Here is a 19,970-nt window from a genome sequence, read left to right as displayed (position 1 = left end):
TTTGCATATTCATATATTGTGTTTTTTTCAGTAAGTTAGAGATTAGATTGGCAGAGTCCTGATCATTTAACCCCACCTGTTTGTTCATTTGGAAGCCTCAAATGGATGCATCCTTCATCTGATGCTATTGGACTCTTTTTCAAATACTGTGGGCCAGCTGTTCCACCTGCACAAATATATCAGCTATCGCCAGTTGTTGGACTGACAATTTAATCATATCACCCACCCTCAGAATAGACATAATATTAAGAATTACTTTTTTGTGGGTCAGACAAAAGTTGTTATTCAAAGCATAGTATTTTTATATGTCCTGAAGGGGATCTTTATTTTGATGTCTTTGTTTCAGTCTAAAACATGTGACACATCTGTAGACTGGCACATGGTTGTTATTGTAGTAAGCAGATCACAACACTTTTGTCATGTTGTTATGTATTGTGTCAAACAGTAACAAAAATCATGTCACAGAAAAGTTAATTGTCAGATTTTTTTATTAGTTAGGTCATGTTTTTGACAACTATTTTAGACTAATTACATTTTTGGAAAGTTAGGCTATGAGTTAAAGTAGAGGTAGAAGCAGGGATTTCAGTGTGTAAAATGCTACCATGTGACCATTTATGCAGCAGTTTGCATTTATGTCTCTTAGTTCTAATCTGTGAAGCAGATCAGGAGCAGAATTTTGGCCCAAGATCATGCACATTTTGACATAAACAGATTTTCCCGCCATTTTCAAGTTTTGGCTCTAACAGAGAGAGACACAGAAACGGAAAAACAAAGTTGTAATTGGAAACCGATTTATAAAACTTAAGAGCCTGTCAAAGAACAGACATTACAACATTTACAACAAGACAGGACAGACTGAGAGAGGTTTACTCACCGCACACAGAACATTTTGTATTTGCCTTGTTGCTACACATTTGTTAGGCTGTTGTGATCACTTTCTATAAACCACAGAAAAGCATTAGGAACATGCTGAGAACTGGAATTCACAGACCAGCCAATTAAAGCGTGAGTAGCAGGTTAGAGGTTTGATTTTTCTCATGTGTGCTACTGAAGTCCAACTGCAAGACTGTCAGCTTTGGCAGCTTCTGGTTTAAATTAGCTGCTCCTGAAGTTTCAATTTTGGTTTTTAAAACACACAAAAAATCTTGTATGCCACTAGAATATCAGTGCTCTTTCTTTCAACAGTCACCTTAACCTCTCTGATTCCCTCCCTGCTCCCCCACTTTCTATTTTCTTTCTTCCCTTTCCTTCTTTTCCTTTTGTGCTTAATAAGGACAGAATTTGAGAGAATATTGCAAATTCCTGCCATACTGACAAGCCCTGACCTCACCCACTGCATGTTATGAGGAGAGGGGAATAAACGGAGGAGACAAAGGGCAGAAAGGGAACAGAGGCATGGGGCCGGAGGTGCGCTCCTGACTTTAATAAAACATCTTAGGTTTCTCCCTAACTTCCACCTCAGGAGTCTTGGAAAGGGCAGGAGTGCACAAGTTTACTAACACAAACCAGGTCAGAGGGGAGGAGGGGGGAGGAAAGTGGCAAGAAGAAGGGGTGACACAGAGTTATCTACTGCATTTTATGAGAAGTTGACAGGAAAATACTGGCGCCAGACAAAAGGTGTGTGGAGTGCACCACAAATGAGCCAATACTGCACTATGTGGCCAATTAAAAACATTACCCGTTTTGTCTGAACAGATTAGATGTTTGTCATTTTCCACTTAATGGTGGAGACTGTGCAGTTTCCAAGAGTTGAAATATTTTTATTTTTACATTTTTGTCCATCCAAATTAAGATTCAAAGTCTCTTAAGTTTTATTTGTTGTCATTGTTTCCTCCCTGAGTGAAACTCCCTTTGACTGTTGCCAAGGTCACTCTCAAGTTTCAGTCTTTGTGACTCTTGGACCATGTCTCACTACAATAATCCATCCAGAGTAAGCCTGATGAATTTGAAAAAACGTCTTTTAGGGCTCCAACTTGTCTGGAGTTGAAGGTCACAGTCGCCAGACTTGACCCCATCATATCACTGAATCATCTGTGCTGATCACACAGCTGTGTTTACACTCATCTATATATAAAATGCACAAACTTACATTCCTTCTTGCTGAGGCTGAATCTAAACCGAACTAAACAACCTTTAGTTCAACCATTTCAAACACAGACCTCTATGGCAGCCTTGCAGACAATGAACCCATAGGGTCTTCAAGAGAGGAGGGGTTTGCCTCAAAAGTTGCCTTTCTTAATCAGACTCTAGTGAAGCATAGAGCAAATATCAGTCAAATGTACAACATTTGATCAATACTGGATTTTGCATATAATTCGAGAAGACGCATGAATGGACAGTTGAGTATGAGTCAAATGCTGAGAAAAGAGTCACTGCACGATAAGATCAAACTAAAAGAAAGGAAATGTATATATTCAGAAGATGTCAGGTTAGGCCTGGGTTGGGTGATTGTTTATCTTCTTGCACAGTGAAGTGAATCACAACATTTATTACACTAAAGAGGCACTGATTCTACTGCAGCCTAAGCAGTAAAATCTAACCACTTTTTCTTGGACCCTAGTTTTTTTTTTCTTTGGGCATCCACAAAGACAAAACTTAACATTTTGCTTCCACAAGATTTCTGGGGCCGGCAGGTATAATTAATCTATTCTTTAGCACATACTTATGACTTTGTAAGTATGTTTAGACAGTTTCATTGAGTGCTACAGTTGTGGCACACGCACACAAATACATGCATTTATTGTCCGCTTTAGTTTTATAAATCAGAGATAGTCAGCCACCTCCATCCTCTCTCTCTGCCTAGCACACATACATTCTCTAGCACAAACATATCCATATCCAAGAGAACAGCACCTCTTGCCCCCCAGTTTCCTATAGTTCTCTGTGTGGCGCCCATGTTTTTGGTAACATGATTAGGCAAATATGTCAAAACATGTGACTATGTGCATCTGTATGTGTATGTGTGTGTGTGTGTGTGCTTGTGTGTGCCTTCACACTCAGCATATTTGCTTTGGGTATGTTTGTATGTTGTAGCCATGTGGCAGCTGCATTACTGCAGACTGGGTTTCACGGGCTAAGGACTGTGTCATAAACACAGGGAAGAGGCTGAATAGGTTTCTCACTTTCCCCAGGAGGGGTCACCCTGGGTGGGCTGTGTTAAGCCGTCGCCTTGGCCTGTGGGCTCTGATCCCTGGGGTGTCTGCTCATTAAGGATGTAAAACATAAAATTCACTATGATGAAACAGTCAGTGTTACTGTTTGTATATATGCCCGTGTGAGTGTAGAATCTAGGGTTTGTTGATTGGGCTAAAGTGTGCTTGCATGCTCCTTTTCTGTGTAATTGCATGTTTGTGGAAGGGATCAAGAAAAAATCCCTCCAGAAATGATGTATGAGAAAGTAGAATTAGGCTTTAGGAACTGGATTGAGAAAAAGACTTCTCACTTAACTTTCATATATTCCTGGTAAATAATGTCATTTTTAATTAGGACCACCTCAGTATGTGAATGGTGACTAACGTCAACGATTTCTTCTCTCTCTCTCTTATGTCTTTCAGAGTTTCAGGCCTGACATCACCATGTTACCTTACTTCCTGCTCTTGTTACTCTCATCTGGTCTCGTGTTATCCTCTGACTGCCCGGCAGAATGTTCCTGCCAGGTCCAGGATTCTATATTCTGCATTCATCGACACTCCAGTACTGTGCCCCATGTCCCTGCAACCACCCAAGAACTCTACATCTTCCAGAATGGCATCAACACTTTGTCCCAAGATGACTTCAAAGGCCTGGTGGAGTTGGAGATGCTAGACTTGAGCCAGAATGAGCTGTCAGAGATTCCAGACGGTGTATTTGAGATGCTGTCTAAACTTAAGAACTTGGACCTGTCCTCTAACCAGATTACCCACATTTCTAAGAACAGTTTTTCTGGATTGGTCCAGCTGGAGAGGCTGTATCTCCATGCAAACCGCATTCAGAGCATCCATGTAGAGGCTTTTAACAGTTTAGAAATGCTACTGGAACTCAAGCTCCAAGGGAACCAGCTCACCTCTCTGCCATCCCTTCATTTCCCCAGGCTTCTGCTCCTAGACATCAGCCAAAACAACATCCCAACTCTGGGACCTGCAGACCTCCAAACTCCCCACCTGGAGGCCCTAAAGCTGGCATCTCTGGGGCTCACCTCTGTGGATGAGGATCTCATAGCCTCTCTTGGGAACCTCCATGAGCTCGACATCTCCATAAACCAGTTAGCTGAGGTGCCACAGGCCCTAAAGCAAGACTCGCTCAAGGGGCTGATCAAGCTTAACCTGGCTGCCAATCCATTCGGTAAACTCAGGGTAGAGGACTTCCAGAAACTGACTGGACTTCAAGAACTGGATCTCAGTGGACTTCATCTCCAGGGATTTCCCCAGGGTTTCTTCCAGACCTTCCCTAGATTGAGCCACTTGACAGCAGCTGAGAACCCATTCAACTGCTTGTGTCCATTAGCCTGGTTCCCTGTGTGGTTAAAAGAGAAGGGTGTGAATCTTGGTAGGCCTGAGGAAACTAGATGTCACTTCCCTCCAGTTAATGCTGGGAAGATGCTTTCAGCACTGGAGCACAAAGATTTTGGATGTCCACCAACCACAACAGTGCTGATTGGCTCCCCCATTGGAAGTACTTCTGTTCCCTTGATGCCCACTACATCTCCCGAAACCACTCATACCAATGCTATTCCTCCTCCTCCACCACCAAGTGTGGAAACTGTCTCCTCAAAAACAGACAGCTACCCCCTTCCACCAGAACCTCCAGTGTCTCCTAGCTCCACCAGCGGGGAAAACGAGCCACACATCTGCCCACCAAACATTTGCCTCAATGGGGGCACTTGTAATTTTGATCCACTGGGTCAACTCAGCTGTCTGTGTCCCTCAGGAACCTCTGGCCTCTATTGTGAAAATGTGGATGAAGTTCCTGAGCCACCAAAACCTTCAGCAACTGAAGTTGCCCCTCCAGTGCTTCCTGAACTTGATGCCATCAGCTCACGGCAGGTGACCTCCACATCTATCCATCTTGATCTGCATCGTTTCATTAAGACACGGCCACACATCCGCGGCATCAGGTTGACTTACCGAAACCTCTCAGGACCTGACCGTCGCCCCATTATCCTGAGTGTACCGGCATCCTACCCTGAGTACACTTTACGTGGTTTGATACCTAACTGTACCTACTCAGTATGTGCCAGTCCCCTGGGTGAGAGAGTCAACTCTAGGTCCAACAGCTCATGTACGGAGGCTCGCACTGAAGGGGTTCCACAGACATCCTTAGAGCCCAGGGTGGAGACACAGAGCCAGGTAACATATACTCTAATCCCTGCCCTTGCTGCCCTGGCACTGGTGCTGGGGTTGGCCGTGGTGGCTGGGACAATCATCTGTCTACGGAAGAGAAGGCAGGCCAAGGCAGGAATGGAACTGGAGCTGGGCCCAGCTGATCCTGATCCCATGGAACTGGAGGGGATAAAGGCTTGCCTAGAGAATGGGGGCAATGGTACACTACCCCACAAACAGCCTGAGGTTGACCACTGCCACACCCCTCAGCCACCTTCATCCTTGCAACAAAATGGGAGCTTGGACTATGAGGTACCCTTGATGCAAGGACACTGCCCATCAAATAATAATCTAGCATCCCTAAAGCCATCTTATTTCTAAGATGCAATAAAATATAAACACTTGGAAAGATTTTGGCAAGTGGGCTTGCCCATCAGGACTTGTGAAATCCTGTTGTGGCTCACTTAGTGGTTAAAAATCTTATTCTCATTCCAATTTCACATATCCACAATTGAAAAAGTGGCACTTACTTATTTGGAATTGTCTAAATTATAACACTACAGAATGGATCATCTATTTTGAAGATACTAAATGATGAATTTAAGATTATGAAGAATATTGGAAATCTGCTAAACCACTGTGGGACAATAAACAGGATGTGGTTTAAAGTCATCCAGCCAAGTTTGATGATGGTGAGACTTAACGAAGCGAGTAAACTAAGTGCAATCGACTAGAGGAGTCTTAGTAGCAGACTGAAAACGGAAGTGCCTTTTCGCATTGACACAACTGTAATTGACAGCTCATTTTTGAAATTTCTTTGTTTATATGAAAGAAGCTACGCAAATGAGCTGTAATCTTGTTGCTGGATTTAGGAGATACAGTAAGGAGAAAAGTGCCTCAGCATTTGGGCTACAGAAGTGGAGGAAATGACAGTGGTTTAATGAAAACAGGGATGCAGATGTAGACGTGCCTGGAACACACGTCCTGGTACAAAATGGGGTTTTGACCAACTTCAACTCCATGCTCCATGCTCCATGGGAATTATAAAAAGAACTTGCACTGAAAAGAAATATTGCCTTTCATTTCTGGTGTCCCAGTCATGAACTGCCACAAGACTGATGGTCACATAAGGAAATGCAATAACAAGAAAACATTGAAAAACTACTTAAAAATAGAATAAAAATAAAATAAAGCTAGTAATAGGTTGATGACCATAAAAGCTGCCTAAACTCCATATTTTGCTGTTGACATTATCTAACCTGACACAAAACTTCCAAGTTTCTTCACATGCAGATTTAGATTTTTCAGTGTCAACAGATCTACAATAACTCTTTCCACACATCCCAAAAGCTTCTGGCTTTGCAGGAGATAAATTTGCTGTGAAAGATAAATGGACTGAACGAAGAGCCATTGTGAATGGACTTTGCCTGCAATGTTCTGTGCTGTGATGAGAAGGCCATTTTGTCTAGCTGATATGATATTCTGTTTTTGTTGTGTGTGTGTGTGTGTGTGTTTTTTTTTTTTTTGTTTTTTTTTGTTTTTTTTTTGGTGTTAATGTCCATTCAGTATTGCTGTTGTTGTCAGTTGCAACATTATTAATTTTCCCCCTTGAAACTGTGCTTAAGCTGTCATGGATTTGATCATTTTCTATTTGCATTTTAGGTTATATGTTGTGAAAACCTTCCTGAGCTCCTTGCAATGAGTCTAGAAGTAAATACTAGTTAGTCCTTGAGTCCAGCACTAAGAGCAACCAGCAATAAGCAAATATCTAAAAAGTTTTAATTAAAAGATTACATTAAAATTGTTATCTTTACATTGTGTACAGAATGTTTTTTCACCAACATACAGTAAATCCGAGGAACTCGTTGAATGAGTCTAAGTGTGTCAGACACTTTATTATTTCTGCCAGCGTTTCATAAGGACATGGTTAAGACAAGCCTCAGACGGTTTTTGACTGCCAAAGCTCCCAAAACTGTGTTCAAAGGCCTTTTTGCCACAAAGCCCACTCCTATAAAGTGGCACATGCGTGTGCTGAGAATAGAAGGCAAGTTCAAAGAGAGTCAAGGCAATTTGCTGTGAGTGTCAGTCAATTTCGCTCTTTCCTTTTGGTGCTGCTGACCATATCGCTTCTGAGATATGGTCAAGACAGTGTTCCCCTGTAAGCTTTTCGTTCTCTCACACCCTCTTGCTGGTTCTCTGGACCTCCACTTTAACCATCCAGTATGTTTTTGCTCAACAACGATAATTGGCTTGTGTGTTTGGAGACTTGTTTTGCTTGTTTACTGCCAACCAGACTGTGAAATGCACCGTTTTTAGGTATTTATTCTCTTTTTTCCTGTCTGGGAATGGGAATGCCAAAAGCTTATAATGTTACTTTTCTTTTTTATATATTGAAAAATAAATCATGAAAAAGATATGGCAAAGTATAATAGGTTTACAGAGATGTGCCTTAGTGACATTGGCGCAGAGCCTTACTGAAATCTTGTAGCATCATATTACATGCTGATGTGCATTGCAGGAACAAAAGGGCCTTTATTTTGCCTCACAAGACATTGCATTATACTATACTACAAACTAAAAATGAAGAAACGTGAAATGTAATGTAATCAATTCAGCCAGGTTTCAAAAAAAGACCTTCCTCAGTCCTGGGGTATCCAACAGCTGAAAGCTTAGATGACTGGGTATTATCATCAGTTGGTTTGTACAGGTGTGTGTGTGTGTGTGTGTGTGTGTCCTTTTTGTTAGTTTGTTTTGCTTCCACATCTACAATACCTTGTCTGCTTTACAATTGAGTCCATGCAGTACACTCCAGCACTGTCCAAAATCAACTCGCCATTCTTTGGCTTCACTACTTTCTTCACTCTGTCAATATTCCAGTATAAACACAGACACAGATGCTCATATATCTCCCTCCAATATATCAACTGGAAGACACTCTGTATTGCTTTGGATGGTGAGAGGGGCAGGAAATGTTTGAAATATTTTCAACATGTTTGTTACAGTACCTTCCCTGTTTATTTAGGGAACCTTTTTTCTTATTGTTAAATGTTTGTCAGTTATGTTTTTGTGTACATGTTTGCTAGAAAAGCAATGCTGAGAAAAAGAACAGTATTAAAATGCCTTAATAATAATATGCCTGTGGTTTTGTGTTTTATCAAGAATAATGTGGATTCAAGTCACTGTTAGATGTGTTTTTTTAATGGTGCAGTAATGTACATGTTAATGAGCTCAGTAGCGAGGGCTTTAGCAGTTTTCTTCCTCATTTTGGGTTTGAGGAATATGGGCCAATTTTAGGCTGGAAGTTAGTTTTGAACTTACAGGGGTGTTGTAATAGAGGAATGTTAAAAACAACAACTGAGAAAGGATTGCCAGTAATAACAGAAGATTGCACACAGCCTTTATCTTTCAATACCTCATTACACTCACACACACATACACCCTAACCTCAATCATAACATGATTACTTTGTGACGTTATGTTGGTTTGTGGATAGAGGTCATTTCTGTATTTTCTGTTAATAGCCAAGAACAGATGCCAGTGGAAAAAATGACACACAGTATAACACACCGTTTCAAATCACAGAGATTACATGGCTCTGCTACTTTTGCCACTGGTTGTTTTGTTGCTGACTCAGCATTTACATTTTTAAACATCGTACCCACACTTAATTTCAATGAAAACAGTACACAATAAATAAAAAGTCCAAGTTACAGTAAGGACTCGTAGGGGTAGAAGGTTATGATAATTATTCCTCTGAACATGTGATAAATCTTTCCTGAATGTTTAGATTATTAATTCAGATATAAACAGTCCTTGTTCAGCTTTGTGTCACTGACATTGAGTGTGACTCTGGTATGTCTACTTTATATCTACATGATATAAAAAACACTGGAGCTGCAGTCTAGGTTGAGCCTGCCATGGATCTTGCAAATGCAAATGCAACACCCCGCTACACCTCAGAAAAAGTAATTTATTTAATGGGCCATTTTACGCCAAAGATTTCTATTTGTCAACATGCTGAAACACACCAAACTTGCCATACTGGGGGAGCCTCTGTTGTTTGCAGCACAAAGGGCAAAGGTAAAATGAATGAACTAGGACCTTGAAGAAATAGAATACAGCATTTGGATTAACAACAGAACTGATCAGCCCACAGGTGTCAGTCCCTCTGTCCCATTTTCAAATTACACTGTTATGAGTATGTTGACATGCACAAAAATGCATATAAGCCAAATAAGATATCTTTTAGGTGGTTAGCTTACAAGCAGGCTGCAATAACACAGACACAGGAGACATGACATTAAGCACAACCTCATGCTGAGGTCTGCATCAGTCAGGGTTTGCCAGCCGAACATGTTTAAATGCCCAGAAAAACAGTAGGACGTCTATAAAGATATACAAATACCTAATTATATATTCATGGAGCAGATTATACCCTTTCAGTTTCTAATGAAAAAGAGATTAAAATTGAGGGGATTCTTTTTAAGAGTTGGAGGACTGACAGGAGCCACTGTGGCTCAGAGGGCGGGATTTTTAGATTATCATCCTGAATTCCACAGAAAATTACTAGGGGGTAAACATTTTTGTTTGGTTGTTTTGTGTGTTTGCTAGAACAAGACCCAATTTTAAAGGGTGTGGCCTCCGATGGCTATAACTGTACTATAACTGTGGCAGTATAGAAAGAGAGATTTCTTTTTTTAAGGATTCAGCAAAACATTGGGTAGTGTATACAAAGGCCGATATAAGCCTAATAAAATGTCATAGCACAGAGTGAAATAACAGGAAACTGACAAGGAGCCACAAGACGCATATTTGTGACTGCCTGGAACGTTTTTGCCCACTTCTCGGATCAAATTCTTGGAATTCGGAACTTGGAAAAAAGTTCCCTGGAAAAGCTGTCCAGCACAAACACATTTTACCAGTGACAAATCAGTGTTCATGACAATGTGTTTCCCCAGAAACATAACAGATATTATTGCAATGCTAGAATGGCATTTGGTGTCACGCTGTCTGAACCTGTCAAAGATATGGATACAAGCAATGTGTTGTGATGAACAAGGAAAGCATTTTTGTGGAGGGGATCTTCTCGGTTTGGATTACAGTAACAGACCCAACAGATGACATCAGTTGGTAACCAAGCAGAATAATACCGTCCCAGCCTTCCTGGGCGGTGGCCTTGTGTGTAACCTGTATGGGACATAGTTCATCCAGGTGTGAAAGTAGATCTCCCTCTTGTGTGAGCGAAGAGTACATGCTACAGTTAGTGAGTTGTAATAGTCAGTGTAAAAGCATCCAGACAAGCTCAAGGCTGCAGCATAATAGTTAATCGAGCTGCATTGGCTGGTGCAAAGAAAATAAAGTTTCTGTTCAAGAGCACCACCACAGCATCTCATCAGCAGCAGCAGAGCAGTCTGGTCTGCTAGAGCTGGTTAGCAGCTAGATTATGAGCCGTGCTAAAGACACTAGTGAACTCCCAACTATGGTTTGGGGCCAGAAAGCTGAGAAAGGTAACAAGCAGCTTGTAAGCTATTTTTAGGCACAGACAACACTTTGTTTGATATCAATAACGCTTTCTACACTGTCACCCAGACACTGTCAAAGAAGTGCAGAGTAGCCTACTAATGCAGGCGATCAGCCCCTATTGACAGGCACATTTTAAATTGATACTGTATTAATTGATGCAACTTGACTTCCAGTCACCAGTGGAAGTTCTGAGGACACTGCTGCCGTGAAGCACTCCACTCAGTAAGCAAAGGAAAAAATCTGTACCATCTTTAATTGAATAAGTTGTGTTTTTGTTACTTTACACACATAGTTATTTTTTTCCACTTAAAAAGCAGCTGATGCAGCAAATGCAAAATGTTCCCTGAAAGCACCAGCAAATTTAGCGCAAATTTGAGACAGATGTTTGGTCAACTATATTTCACTGTGTAATTTCTGCAATGCAACATTAATCTAAACAATGGTACTCTAGGTACAGATCAGTGTACAGCAGGTTATGGTTCTCCAATTACAAAAACCTTAAAACAAACAAAACATTCACAACCCACGGTAAGACTTTAAATGCATGGCTGGGACCAAACATGATCCAAAGTTGCTGTCATTTCATTGATGTGTATAGATTTGACAGACATCGACAGTCAGTACATATACTGTGTACCATCGAGCCACAATGTGGCCCATAAATTAAGACAAACCCCAACTTCACAGCCCATCACCCTCATTAGCCCCAGAATGTGCTTCTCATTTAAAGACCTTTCTCCACATGGACTTCTGTCGGGCGCTGAGAGAAAAGAAGAGAGAGAGAGAGAAAAAAGCAGCCAGGAAAGGGGGAGAGGCTTGATTTATTTGAACAATCTGGTTTTAATGAAAGCAGTCAGAGCTCGCTGGGGGTGGATAGATGGAGCGAGCGGAGAGAAAAGTGGGGAGCAAAGAGTGCATGGGGTGAAATCCAACTGCAGACAGATTGTTGGACCTGATAATGGTTTAAACGGACCCTACAAGCCTCTTAACCTCCCCCCGCTCAGTGTGTGTGTGCATACATACTTCTGTGTATGTACTGTGCCTAACTTAGGATATGACAACCATGAATTCCATATGCAACTCATCTGTGTTGCAATATATCTTTTTATCAATGCTGACATACCTGTGTAATATATAAGGGCCAGAGAGAGATGGAGAATGTTTACTACAGCTGCTAGCACGCTAAAAGCATGGTTTATGTCTTTTGGATGTTGATGCATTCTGAAGAGAAAATTCTGGCACAAAGAGCTTGGATGTCTCAGTTAAAAGGGATTCACATACTTTGTAGTGTTTTGAACCATTTATAAATATGCTAAACCTTTTGGCACTAATTCATAACACAGATCCTTTTCCGGAATGCATTTCTAAACTTTAAAGGGGAATTCTGAGCTGAAGTTTTATGTCCTGATGTCTCTGCTCGGATCCAGTCCCAGTAAATCCTGATCACAGCCACTTACTGGAGGTATACATGGAGTGATGGGGACTAAAACTGCATTCACCTGTGGCAGGAGATTCAGACACTAGACATTGATTGTTTGAGAACCAATGTACTGATTATGGGAACAAATTGGCAATGCTGGGGAAAAGGTAATTTTGCTAATTCAGTTCTTCAAAGATAATATGGAGCCATGATTGCTTAAATCTCTTTGTGGGCAAGCAATAAAAATCCATTAAATTACCAAACAAAAAGGCACAAAAACGTGTGTTGAACAAGATCTGAAAACCAGGCTACCTTATCTACCATATTTCCTCATTCTAATGTTTCTATGAAATTTCCATTCAGTCATCACAGGCAGCAAAATTTGTCAGCTGAAAGCATTTTCCATGATCCTGAGCTGCCTTAACCACACAATTAATACAAATGCGGCATCTGTAAAATTCAAGAATTTAAGGCACTGCACTTTGATGTCCTTGATCTTGAGACTAGAGCTGGAGAATACTTGTGTTTTTCTTATTGTCAACAAATCTCATTAAAAGACCAAAACCAACAATGATTTGATCCAGCAAAAAAGTTTAGTCTGTGTAGCCAAAGCCACAGTGTTGCACTGGGTGACATGATCTTTCATTAACATGCCCACTGTATTTTTATGTGAGTTGATCCCACACACACGGTCTTGCTTATGCAAATATTCACTTGTGCAGCAAGTGTGTATTGATGCAAAGCTGAAAAAAGTCCACAACAAATGCACTATTTACTACTGTTTGAGAAGCATTTGCTAAAATCTACAGTGCCCAGCTGAGGCTTTAAAAGAATGTGACCCATTTTTAAAGATTCATATCTTCAGTATAGGAACCAGTGAGATTGGGAGAGAGCCTTATTCTTTACTTTTTAACCTGGGGAAATCTGGGAACTATAACAAATGAATAAGACCTCAGACAGGCCTTGCATAGCCATTCTTATCTTGAATGACCTAAACAACTCTGGTCGAAATCACCCAAGAAGAGAATACCTCACAGAATACCTTTCTGTACCTTTCAGATTGAAGAGGAACAGACTAAATGCTGATGGTCACACAAGTGTTTCTCACTGCTTTTAGACAAAATTAATCATGTAAAGAGCTGAACTGAATCACTTTAAGAGGAGCCTCGCTTTGTGGTTCTCTCCAAAATGGCTTCCCACACAGTCTGGGATGACATCTCATGTTCCTTATTCTCATGAGAAAATCACAGTGGATAAAGCTGTGAATGGCCCTTTTCCTCTCTGAAATGCAACACAAGGTTTAATTGAATTAGCTTTAATTGCCATTCATTTGCCCAAAGGAACCCAAAGGTCTCCTCTTACCCAGGGCTCGTAATGACTTCCATGTTCTCTGAGGCAGAATTTGAAGTTTCATGACAAAAGTCTTTAAGACAGCGCAACACAAGACCACCCGAGATCTCACAGATAATTGGAACTCTTAGATAGAAACATTTTCAAAAAAGTATAAGGAGTTGAGTTCTTGCCATCTGTACTGTCACTAATAGATAAAATGAAATAATGATGATGAAGAAAACAGAAGAGAAAGGAATGTGAATGTTTCCGCACTTAAGTTGTGATCCCCCTATCTAATGAAACTGTCAGAAGAAGAAACAAACTGGAGCAAAAGCAGAAACACAATCTACTGGAATTTCAAATCTAAGATGAAACCAAAAACAAGGAGAGTAAGTGCAGTCGGCAGAGGTGAAAAGCAGGTAGGTGATGGGAATAGTTGTGTCTCTGCAGTGAAAGGTGGGCTTTGGAGCAGCAGCTGAGGGTTTATTGGGCTCCAGTATTTTTGCGGCACAATAGACCCTCAGGGCCAGGCAAGGTCATGTTGTGATAGGAGATGACATGACTGCACAGAGCAGGGATTACCAAGGACCTCTACCTTTTTCGGGCCTTCACTGCAAAGCATAACAGACAAGGCTGATACTACACCACGGTACGGCAAACCACAGTGCCTGTAAACCATATGCTTGCAAACATGCATAAAATGTGCAAAAGCCATATATCACGCATGAGCATGGGAAGACGCATTCATGCGTGCAGTCACATCTGAAATGCAGAAACAGAGAGCAAGTACTGATAATGCTTGTAAACATGCACTGTGTTAAATCTATAATTTCTTGCCCATGAACTAGCAATTGTCACCATGTAAATCAGTTTTTGTTGATTTAAATGTATGATAATTACATGCTCCTCAGTGGAAAAATTAATGCTAATCAAGATTAAAACACCAGTGCTGTTCTTAGGCTATTGTGATAACTGCAAGAATGTGCTACCCCATTGTGACTAAGCATGGGCCGAGTACCGGTTTCAAGGTAAACCATGATTTGCAAAAGTCAAGATTTCAAACCACTAATATTTTCCATCATAACGTTCATGCACTATAAAAGTTGTTTTTCTTACCAGGCATTTAAAAATAACTAATTTTAAAGCTTTAATCGCAATACAGCTAAACCATGTAACAGTAGTATTTTTGCCTAATGCTATCATACTGCCACAATCTCATACTGGCCCATCTCATGCTCTGAATCTAAGCTGACAGCAGCTGCCACCCACCAAGCTACCAAGATACTAAACACATAAATTTGTTTGAGTTCTTCATTCGTCTTAAATCCTTCCAGTCTATCCATCTTAACTTTATTGAACAAAGCCCCTCGCTAAAAACTTTACCACTGCAGGGCTTGTTTCCTTTGACCTTTACCCTCTCAACAGGTGACCTGTGACCCTTGGCAGGAGCAGGCCACAGCAAGTCTTTTTATGCCCACTTATACCAACAATAAAGGGTGTGTTTAGAGTGTTAAGCTATTTTCAGTAACTCATCCCATCCCCTTGTCATCTTCAATTCCTTGCTTTCCATCATTATTCTTCTTGTGTCTTCCTGTCTGCTGTTTTTGATTTTTTCTCCCACTTGTCATTGCACTCGGTGTGTTTTTATTTAATTTTATGAGACATTCTTGTTCATCCTCAGGCTTCTAGACTCATGTCAGTTACATCTAAATATACTTTTACCTTTGAGTTTCCTTTCTTTCTATCTCCCCCTCACTTCTTATTTCTTCCCTCCCATGCGCTGTTTGTTCCTCCCTGGACTCAGGAAACGTCTGGCAAGCCTCTGGGCTTTTCCCCTCCCCTCATCAAATTGATACCAATTGAGTTATTGAATTGCCACCCCCATAACAAAGGGCCCTGTTTTATTGGTGTTTGTCAGGCCAGATGTGAAGCAGGTTTTGACATGACCTGACAGGAAGGAGGAAGGGGGTGAAGGGGTGAAGGGGTGAGGACAGGGAAAAGTTGGGAGGGTGAGAAGGAGAAACACAGAGAAAGGAAGGAGGTGATTTGTAGTTGGACAATATCAAACATGTTTATTTCAGATTTGACATTGTATTTGTTGATTTTAAGAGGCATGTTTTACTGTTTACTTGCTGGAGTGGGTCATTTTCTGTTTTTCCAAAAACTGTAACATGTAGAAAGACTAGATTAAAATTTAAACTCTCTTTTCATGTTTTTGTTCCAAAACTTAAATTGAAACTTAGATGAGGCATTTTGAGAGTAAATGTGGGGAAAGAGAGAGGAAAAAAGAAAGATTACAGACAGACACAACCCAGTTGATTATTTCAAGGATGATTTAATTTTCCTATTTCCCTCTTGGCTTTGGATTCTCATTTCTTCTCTACTTTTCTTGCTGATCCACACAAATCTTCCGTGATTTGAAGCCACACGACCTTTTCATCTTTTCTCAGGATTCCTTTTCCCATCAGTGCAATTCAACCAAAAAGTTCCATTAACTTGCAAATGAAGATGAAGCAGAGCTTACGGAGTCATTACAACTGCTGGCAAATATTTGGCAATTTTAGAGTACTGGCCAAATTTCCAGGTATGGAGCAGAATACTGGGACTAATTTTATCTCTCTAAAAACTGATACTGATTTATATGTACATTAATAGTCAAATCCTCTCACATCTTCTAAAAATCTTGATGTAATTTAGGTTTCAGTTTTACTAAATCTTGTTACTGTGATCACTAACTTAATTCAATCACTGTGCAAACAACTGTCACACTGTGTCACTACATATCTGCTTGAAATTCAAATATATTTGCATGTTTCACAGGACATGCATTTTGGCTTACAGATGAGTTAGCTTAGCAGAAAGACTAGAAGCAGGGTCAAACAGCTAGCCTGGATCTCTAAAGATAAGAGCAAGTTCCTATGCCCAGATAGGAAATAGTTTAATAGACAAATATGAGAGGGGTACTGATCTTTTCATTGAACTCTCAGCAAGACATCAATCAGTGTATTTCCTAAAATCTCAAACTATTCCTTTGAATTTCCTTTGACTGAAGCATAAATTGGCAGATTGAAAAGAAGAGAAGAGAAGAGACTGAGGGTACAGACCAGTCTTGATGGCCTATGAGCAGTTCATTCTCATGAACTCCTGTCAGGCTGTCTTACGTACTTTGGATTTTCCAGTGGCTTTTGAGATGAAGCAGCCATAGTAATCCTTATTTGTTTTTAACTCAGGGAGGATTATGTTTTTTCAGTGCGGTTTCTGCAACCAAATTCTGGGCATATTCACTGTTTCCTACTGGAGATGGTTTGGGCTGGTTTGTTGCATCCCTGGTGAGTGATGTTAGTGGAGGTGAGGAGGAAAAATTAGTGAATTTGCTAAATCCAGTGGAATACAAGATTAGTTATTAGTTATTAGTCATAGCTCAAAAGACCATACTGTCTACAGATTGGACTTTACTTTTAGCAAGAACAGGAAATGCAAGCTTTCATATTGGGTGGGGTATGTCTCATGTCTCCAATTTTTCAAAAAACCCATATTGTTCCCTGCACTTTTATGAGCATGTTGTGCTCTTTAACTCTTTCTCATTAAATCTAAAATAGGATTCCCTTCCTGAGTATAAATGACACTTTTTTCATTACATGCTCCCATGTTATATGTTGAACAGCAGCCAAAGGCAGGATGTCTGAACTATCCTGAGAGAGGTGCTGAAAACAGAGTGCACAATTCACTTTTTATACACCTCTTTTTTTAGATTTTACATCTGCACTTCAGTCATGTTTGGCTACTTTAAGTGTGTTGACTGACAAACATCATCTAATTTCCTTTCACATAGAGACGTCCCCAAGAGCCTCTAAACAAATGAGTGACCTCCCTCAGTTATGAGTTTGTCCTCCTCAAACAAAAGACATTGTGTCCGTCTCTAAAACGACTGAGAGTGATGAAATGTTTAAACTCATTAGAATCTCATCTCATCACACTTGGTGAGCAGGTGCAGGCAACTGAGGGTACAATGATTTCACCTCGGAGACCGACAGACAAGGTCAGCTATGCTCCCATTGTGAGAGAAAGACACACAAAATACAGACTGAATACAGACACACACACACAGACACACAGACGTACACACATCTTTAAGCTCTGTTGTACTTTTGTTGTCCCTGCTTTGTTGCCTAAACCCAACCACAACAACTTATTCTGATTCAGCCTTTGGTGTCCAAGTCCTGAGCTTTCAACATCCACCATCAACCCCAACCACTTCTTCATGGCTCATGTGTGCTACAAAAAACTCAACATAATCCAGGCATTTAGAGTAAAGGGGTCATTTGAAACACAGCTATTAACAGTGTTGATTTTGTTGATCTTCTTGCATGCTCTTCTTGAGTATTCACATGTGTATTAAAGGGGCTATTTGTAAGTTTTCTCTGCAGCAGAAAGTGGTTTGTTTTGCCAAGATCTTCAGCCATCATTATGTTTCCAGTACAAGAGGTTAGATAATGTCCTCTGAGCACACTACATCTTCAGGGCCGTCGAGACGTTCACAAAGTGACAAGATGCCCATCTTGGCCAGGCTGGGGCTAGCTGGTTAGCATGCTAACTTCAGTAGAGGAAAGGAGTGATAGAACGAGAAGCAAAACATTTCCGTTTCTTTCCACTGCTAGAGACAGCTCATGGCAGGCAGAGGAATGTTTCATGCTGAAACTCGCAGTGTTTCCTTAGACTCATAAGTAAACAGTTGTCAATGCTTATAATGGGTATGTAGCGATAGCAAAACCTGAATATACCTCCATTAATCAGATAATAAAATATAATAAGATTTTATTTTATTTGATACTATAACAAAATTAATGCATTAGTCCCAAGTGAAAAGGTACTTGGCTTTATTTATCTGTACAATCTAATGGACATTTGAATGGTTGGCTGACAGATTCAAGCAAGCAAATCCAGGAGACAAAAAATCCATTAGGCTGCTGCTGAACTAACATAATGATCTGACAAATACAATGTCAAAAGTTCTTGCTGATGAGGAAATTTCATAAAAAATTCTACATGTATTAGTCTGAGCACCATGGCTAATCAAAAAACAAGTTTAAGATACAAGATGAACTTCTCTCTGATTATATTCTACCAAACGTACCCCAACACATACACGCAAACACACACACGCTCTCCCTGGTCAGACTAATCACATTGCATCACGCCCTGCTCCTAACACACAGGGAGCTTAAGATTATGTGGGATCAGCAGTGACTGTGTGAACACTGAAAAGCTCGCAGGTGGGAGATTGAATATTAAAACTCAGCAGCAGGCCGTGTGGAGCCCGCTAAGAGGAGATATGAGACAGTGTTGAACTGAGAAACAGCCAGGCCTCATGATGTGTTGGTGAGATTTGTTTGTGTGGTGATGGGTTGCCTGGGAGAAATTGGTGGGGAAATGTTTTAACAGCAAACAGAGCAATGAAACAGATGTGTGCATGAATACGTAACGGGTCAATACAGGCAAAATATCCTGATTATATTAGTTCAAATTTTCCTTTACCATTACTTGTGTTATAACTAGTTGTTCCTATAAAAACTTTGACACACAACTGTCAAAATGTCTCTGCATTTTAAACAACCCCTGTGATAATTATAGTTTAACCCCATCTAAGGTTGCATGTGGGCTTCTGTGTTTGTTTGACCCTGCATGCCCTGCTCAAGCTACAGCATCCTGCCAGCCTCATATAAACACAGTTAAATGTCTAAAAGAAAAACCTCCACTGCTCATCAGGCTGTCATTTTAAATGAGCCAAACCTATGTAAATCAGCTGTGACAGACGGTGGAGGAGACTGAAGCAGTCAAACAGGAAAAACAGAAGTGTGTTCCAACAAACAGAGGCTAAAACTGGAACTATGATGACAGCCTAATCTTAAGGACTATGGCAACACTGTGTGGAAATCTCCCTCTTCTTCTTTGGAAGTCAAAAACTGTCTGGCAAAGACTTAAACAAAAACAATATGGTAATCATGAACACACACGCAACACGTCTGAGATGCTTTTGATCCAAGACAGCATCGGTGAAAATAGTTCCTTCCCTGATGTTGGTGCCACAAAGTCTCCACTCTCTGATACTGTATACAAGTAATACAAATTTGTTCTGTATTATCTTCTTTTCATAATGACAAATCTGTGTTTCATAATATGAATAATATGAGGAATATGAATGAATAATCTTTGTCCAATCAGTTTACAGTGGATTTCTTGGATGAACTTGATTCATTAATTCTGACATGCAAACCATTCACAATACAGGAGCTTTGCAGGTTAATTGGATCAGTAGTAACACTGTGGTTTTATTTCAAAAGTGTCTTGTAAAACACATTGTAAGGTCCTTAATTTTTAAACAAGTAAATAACTCAAAC

At 40.4% G+C, this 19,970-nt stretch overlaps 1 protein-coding gene across 1 annotated transcript in view; it reads left to right on the top strand.

Moving 5' to 3' along the window:
- The window catches only part of LOC108887181 (vasorin), a 31,543-nt gene extending 23,115 nt beyond the window's left edge, over positions 1–8,428 (top strand). The window contains exon 2 of the mRNA XM_018682454.2: positions 3,555–8,428. Within this exon, the coding sequence (XP_018537970.1) occupies positions 3,576–5,678 (2,103 nt within the window). The 5' untranslated portion in view covers positions 3,555–3,575 and the 3' untranslated portion in view covers positions 5,679–8,428. The remainder of the gene's footprint in view (positions 1–3,554) is intronic.
- Positions 8,429–19,970: the final 11,542 nt, after the last annotated feature.

This window comes from Lates calcarifer, linkage group LG5, assembly GCF_001640805.2.
Source record: "Lates calcarifer isolate ASB-BC8 linkage group LG5, TLL_Latcal_v3, whole genome shotgun sequence".
Taxonomy (NCBI): Eukaryota; Metazoa; Chordata; class Actinopteri; family Centropomidae; genus Lates; species Lates calcarifer.
The sequence above is the reverse complement of the archived record's forward strand: the minus strand, read 5'-3'. Positions and strand labels throughout refer to the sequence as shown.